We start from the raw sequence: 6,335 nt of genomic DNA on the forward strand, positions 1-6,335 counted from the left end.
TGAGAATAAATATTAAATTTTGAGAGTAAAGTCGTTTTTCTTGACATTTTATTTCAACTTTTTTTCTTGAAATTTAATGATTTTTTTCTCGAAACACGACTTTATTCTCAAAATGTAGTATTTATTCTCAACATTTTATTTAGACTTTTTTTCTCTAAATTTAAGGAGTTTTTTCTGGAAACATGAATGCTCTTATCTGGCATACAATGGGATATTTTAATATTTTAACCCCCGGTTTCACAGACGAGGCTTAATCTATATAAAATCATTACATTTCGAGATTAAAGTCGCATTTCGACAGGAAACTTGTTCAATTTTGAGAAAAAAAAGTCAGAATAAAAAGTTGAGAATAAATATAAATAAAATCATAAAATTTAGAGATTAAAGTCATGTTTCGAGAAAAAAAGTTGAAATTAGGAATACAATCATGAAATTTTGAGGGGAAATAAAGTCAAAATAAAATATTGAGAATAAAATCATTAAATTTAGAGAATAAAGTTGTGTTTCATGACATTTTATTTCAACTTTTTTTTCTTTTTTAAATTTAAGGAGTTTTTTTCTGGAAACACAAATGCTCTTATCTGGCATACAATGGGATATTTGAATCTTTTAACCCCCGGTTTCACAGACCAGGCTTAATCTATATAAAATCATTACATTTTGAGAATAAAGTCGTGTTTGGAGAAAAAAAACTCTTTAAATTTAGAGAAAAAAAAGTCTAAATAAAATTTTGAGAATAAAATCATTAAATTTCGAGAATAAAGTCGTGTTTCGAGAAAAACCTCAACCATTTATTTAGACTTTTTTTCTCAAAATGAATAAGATTAAAATCACGAAATTTAGAGGAAAAAAAAGTCTGAATTAAAATGTTGAGAATAAACTCATTACATTTTGAGATTAAAGTCGTGTTTCGAGAAAAAACTCAAAATTGGGAATAAAATCATAACATTTTGAGAATAAAATTGTTTCGTGACATTTTATTTCAACTTTTTGAAATTGAGTTTGAGTTTTTTCTCGATATGCGACTTTACTCTCAAAATTTAATATTTATTCTCAACATTTTATTTTGACTTTTTTTCTCGAAACACGAATGCTCTTATCAGGCACAAAATGGGATATTTAAATCTTTTAACCCCCGGTTTCACAGACGAGGCTTAACCTAGTCCCAGACTAAATGCACGTTTGAGCTGTTAACCCTTAATCGTCCCTTGGGCTCCAGCTGACCCCACTGGACTTTTCCTCCATTTTTAAAAAGTGTTCCCTTCATCTCAGGGCCATGAGACTCTGTGACTTTTCCTAAATAATCTATCTAAACATGCACAAAAAATCTGGGCTTGATTTGGTTGTTCTAAAGGTGTGTAAAAAAAATTTACCGTTTAAGTCCCTCGGGGTCAGATTGACCCCACATTGAAAATGAATGGGAAAGTGTAAAAAATAAAAAAAAATCACTTTTTTTGTAAAAAAAAAAATTAACTAAATCCAGTATAAATCTGAAAATTTCCACATTTATATCAAGGTCTGGTCCTAGAGCATAAACACAGAGTAGAACGAACTTTCTGTCTCATACACACACGCACACACACACACACACACAAACACACACATGTGTGTGACTGCAACAGAGAGCATTTTTATAGAAACTGGCAAATAAAATCAACAAAACTGGCATAAATCTGAAAGATTTTCATACATAAATGAAGTACTAATACTAGAGCACAAATGCAATATGGAACAAGCATGTTTACTCACACACACACACACACACACACAAAGGTGTCTGGAGCATTTTTTTGGATTTTGGCAATGAATGGGAAAATGTAAAAAATGCTTTTTTTTTCACTTTGTTTGTAAAAAAAAATCAACTAAATCCAGTATAAATCTGAAAATGTCCACATTTATATCAAGATCTGGTCCTAGAGCATAAACACAAAGTGGAACGAACTTTCTGTCTCATACACACACGCACACACACACACACACACACACACACGTGTGACTGCAACAGAGAGCATTTTTATAGAAACTGGCAAATAAAATCAACAAAACTGGCATAAATCTGAAAAAATTCCATACATAAATGAAGGACAAATACTTGAGCACAAATGCAACATGCAACATCATGAGAAAGAGATGGAAAAGGGCAAATAAAAGAAAGATGAAAGGCAGCTTAACTTCTGCATAACTTCCCTCTGGACCTCTAGTGGATAATGTGGTCATTGCTCTCTCTCTTTCTCTTTAACTATAATTCCTAAAGTTTTTCCACAAACCTACAGATGGTGGTATTCTATCCCTAACACATAGAGCAATGTCCAAAAACTATTTATATTTATTTAAGATCATCATTCAAGTGATTTTTTCATAAAAAAATGATTTTTAATGAGCCAATTTATGACATGGTTAAGTATTTGTGCAGTAAATAGGTAAACAACTACCAAATACCCACAAAAACACAGCATAAATGTATAGTTGAGAAGTAAATAAAAAAATGATATATAGTTTTCCATGTAAAAAAATTATATTTCCTTATGCAATCGCTCTGTAAAAGTTTGGGGTCTATCTGAGCCCAAGGGACTCAAACGTAAACCCTACTTGAGGGACGATTAAGGGTTAAAGCATATCTTTATGTCAGTGCCGTTGTTTTGTCTCAAGACGCACAGCAGTGATGTGTTTTCTAGTGCACATTTATAAAAGCTGCTTAATCCTGACTTAATCTAAGCCCCGTCTGTGGAACCAGGCCTAAGTCTTCTTCAGAGAGAATATGTAATGCTACTGTGTACGTATAAATGTCTCTTTAAAAGCCCCGTTTCATCTCTCTTCCAGATCTCCCTCTAGACTTTAAGTTCCAGAGATTCTCTTCGGATAAGCCGGTCACCACAGGCTATTACCCCAGACCTCCAGACTCGCTGCTGAAATGGGAGGAGAACTTGTCCTGAAGCCTCACGTCTGTCCGCGTAGACCAGGAGATTGTTTCACCGTTACGTTCTCAAGCTTCACCACAGAGCTCGACCATCCATTCGTCCAATCAGTGACCGTAACGCCTTTCTTCACACCCCTTCCTGAATCTGACGTTGTGTCCGTATAGATGCTCAATATCCGTACGTTGATCATTGGATGTTGGCGGAAGTCACAATGTGTCGTGTCTCATCCAGCGTTGTGCGTTCTCTACCATTAAAGCGCTTTTAATGGCGTGCGGGTTTGGTTTTATTCTGTTGTTTTTGTATGAAGGGAATGTTACCTCAGCTGATGTAAATGCTTTCTGAAGGAAAACAAGCACAAATGATAGTGAATATATTCATGCAATCGAGAAACAGCCATGAGTTCTTTGCTCCTTTGTGATTGGTTGATGTTTTGAGAGTGTTGTAAACTACAAATTCTGTATTTGGTTCAGATCTGGACCAGTTTACTGTATTCTGCAAACGTTTCTGTGACAAATGAGAAAATGAACGGCGTACTTCCAAACTCCAAATATGTATTAAAGGAATAGTTAAAGGTTATTATTTACTCACCGTCGTGTTGTTGGAAGATAAAGGCATCTCTTCCCACACAAAGACAGCTCATCTTGACCACTTATGTCCAGCTCTATATAAAAAGCACAGTCCATATGCCTCAAGAAGAACATTTCAGCTGACCGCTTTCCCTCCGCGGAGATGTTAACTATAGAACCAGCAGGTCATTGGTTTGGATCAGTGACTGAGTTGGGTTTTTTGTGATGGTTCTTTTCGAGGAACTGATCCAGTAAATCAGACGGATCTGTAAAACTCACGGACTCCAGTCGAGTTCACCGGTCACTGAAGGTCGCTTTGATCTGTTCCTCTACGGAAGAGGATTAGGGCCAAACTATAATACAACAATGAAACCATCTCGAGATTAATGTCATTATAATTACAATGTTGAGAATAAAATCAGAGATTAAAGTCGTGTTTCGAGAAAGAAACTCCTTAAATTTAGAGGGAAAAAAGTTGGAATTAAAATGTTGAGAATAAACTCATTCCATTTTTGAGATTAAAGTCGTGTTTCAAGAAAAAAATCATTAAATTTAGAGAAAAAAAGTCAGAATAAACTGTTAAGAATATATATAAAGTCTTGTTTCGAGAAAAAAACTCCTTAAATTTAGCGGAAAAAAAAGTCAGAATAAATTGTTGAGAATATATATAAATTATATATACTTTATTTATCCGAGACAGGGGAAATTCGAAAGAAAGTCGTGTTTCAAGAAAAAAATCGTTACATTTAGAGAAAAAAAGTCAGAATAAATTGTTGAGAATATATATAAAGTCGTCTTTCGAGAAAAAAGTCGTTAAATTTAGAGAAAAAAAGTTGAAATAAATTGTTGAGAATAAATATAAATAAAATCATTAAATTTTTTTAGATTAAATTCATGTTTTTCGAGAAAAAAACTTAAATAAAAAAAATCGTTAAATTTAGAGAAAAAAATTCAGAATAAATTGTTGAGAATATATATAAATGATAGATACTTTATTTATCCCCGACAGGGGAAATTCGAAATAAAGTCGTGTTTCGAAAAAAAATTGTTAAATTTTGAGAAAAAAAGTGTAAATAAATTGTTGAGAATAAATATAAATAAAATCATTAAATTTTTAGATTAAATTCATGTTTTTCGAGAAAAAAACTTCAATTTAGAGAGAAAATGTCGGAATTAAAATGTTTTTGATTTTTGAGAATAAAGTAGTTGTTTCGAGAAAAAAAGTGTAATTAAATGGTTGAGATTAAAATCATTACATTTCGAGATTAAAGTTGTGTTTCGAGAAAAAAAAGTCTGAATAAATTGTTGAGAATATATATAAAGTCGTGTTTCAAGAAAAAAAATCTTTAAATTTAGAGAGAAAAAAGTCAAAATACAATTTTGTGAATAATATCCAATTTTGAGAAAAAATTCGTGTTTCGAGAAAAAAAGTCTACATAAATGGTTGAGATTAAAATCATTACATTTCGAGATTAAAGTCGTGTTTCGAGAAAGAACTTGTTAAATTTAGAGAAAAAAAGTTGAAATAAATTGAGATCAAAATCATTACATTTAAAGATAAAAGTCGTGTTTCGAGAGGAAACTCTTAAATAAAAAATTTTTGAGAGAAAATGTCGAAATTAAAATGTTTTTGATTTTTGAGAATAAAGTAGCTGTGTTTCGAGAAAAAAAGTGTAATTAAATGGTTGAGATTAAAATCATTACATTTCGAGATTAAAGTCGTGTTTCGAGAGGAAACTTGTTCAATTTTGAGAAGAAAAAAAGTTGAAATAAATTGTTGAGGATAAATATAAATAAAATCATTACATTTCGAGAATAAAGTCGTGTTTCGTGACATTTTATTTCGATTTTTTTCTCAATTTAAGGAGTTTTTGTTTTTGAAACAACTGTATTCTCGACATTTTATTTAGACTTTTTCCTCAATTTAAGGAGTTTTTGTTTTTGAAACAACTTTATTCTCGACATTTTATTTAGACTTTTTCCTCAATTTAAGGTATTTTTTTCTCAAGGCACGACTTTATTCTCAAAGTTTTATGAGTTTATTCTCAACATTTTATTTTGACTTTTTTCTTTAAATTAGTTTATTCTCTTAACAGAAGTTTATTCTCGAATGTAACAAGTTTAACCGCGCATTATAAAGAATTTAATCTCCAGATGGTTTTATTTCTTTATTATTGGCCCTAATCCTCTTCCGTAGTTCCTCACACGATCAGAAGACTTGAAATATAGCAAGTCCTATGTACAAGTTTGGAATAAGGTGAGTGAAGACAGTGGTGAAATATTCCTTTGCCTTTGTTTCAGGTCTTCATTGTTATTGAATGAAGAGGGGTGAATATTTTTCTGTGTATGTAATGTTATCGTAACATTGTGTAAAATATATTGTGTTGTTGGGTGATAGTCAGTGTAAAGAGTGTTTCTGTCATGCGCAGGACCGATGTTGAATGGTGCCAAGCTTCACATCTCTCACCTAAACCCTGTTATTTGTTCCATGTGTGTGCTGGCCCTGAGCTTTAATGATTTCTTTAATGCAATGTAAGTGGAATTGATGTTTTTCTAGAGTGCTCTGATGAGGTTTCTGCAGTGGTCGGCTCTAATGGATTCTGCGTAAAAGCAGTACAGTGTCAAAAAGTTGAACAGAGATGCCCAAAACTTCGCCATGGGTTCAGAAGTGTGGAAATCCTCATCGTAAGCATGATCTACTTTTCTCAAATGAAAAAAAGAAAGTCTCTTCTGCTGTATGTCGTGAGTAGCACTAGTGCTTGTTTATTGAGTGCAGGGAAAGTGTTCATATGTGCAGACCCAATAAAAAAAGAAAAATGATTGTGTGTTGTGTGTTGTCGCCCCTCCTCAT

At 32.3% G+C, this 6,335-nt stretch overlaps 1 protein-coding gene across 1 annotated transcript in view; it reads left to right on the forward strand.

Annotated features, from left to right (window-relative positions):
• nt5dc1 (5'-nucleotidase domain containing 1) overlaps nucleotides 1-4,521 on the forward strand; it is a 77,989-nt gene extending 73,468 nt beyond the window's left edge. The window contains exon 12 of the mRNA XM_079831845.1: nucleotides 2,821-4,521. Coding sequence (XP_079687971.1) covers nucleotides 2,821-2,933 — 113 coding nt within the window. The 3' untranslated portion in view covers nucleotides 2,934-4,521. The remainder of the gene's footprint in view (nucleotides 1-2,820) is intronic.
• The last annotated feature ends 1,814 nt before the right edge of the window (nucleotides 4,522-6,335 follow it).

This window comes from Gobio gobio (assembly GCF_949357685.1).
Source record: "Gobio gobio genome assembly, chromosome: 12".
Classification (NCBI taxonomy): Eukaryota; Metazoa; Chordata; class Actinopteri; order Cypriniformes; family Gobionidae; genus Gobio; species Gobio gobio.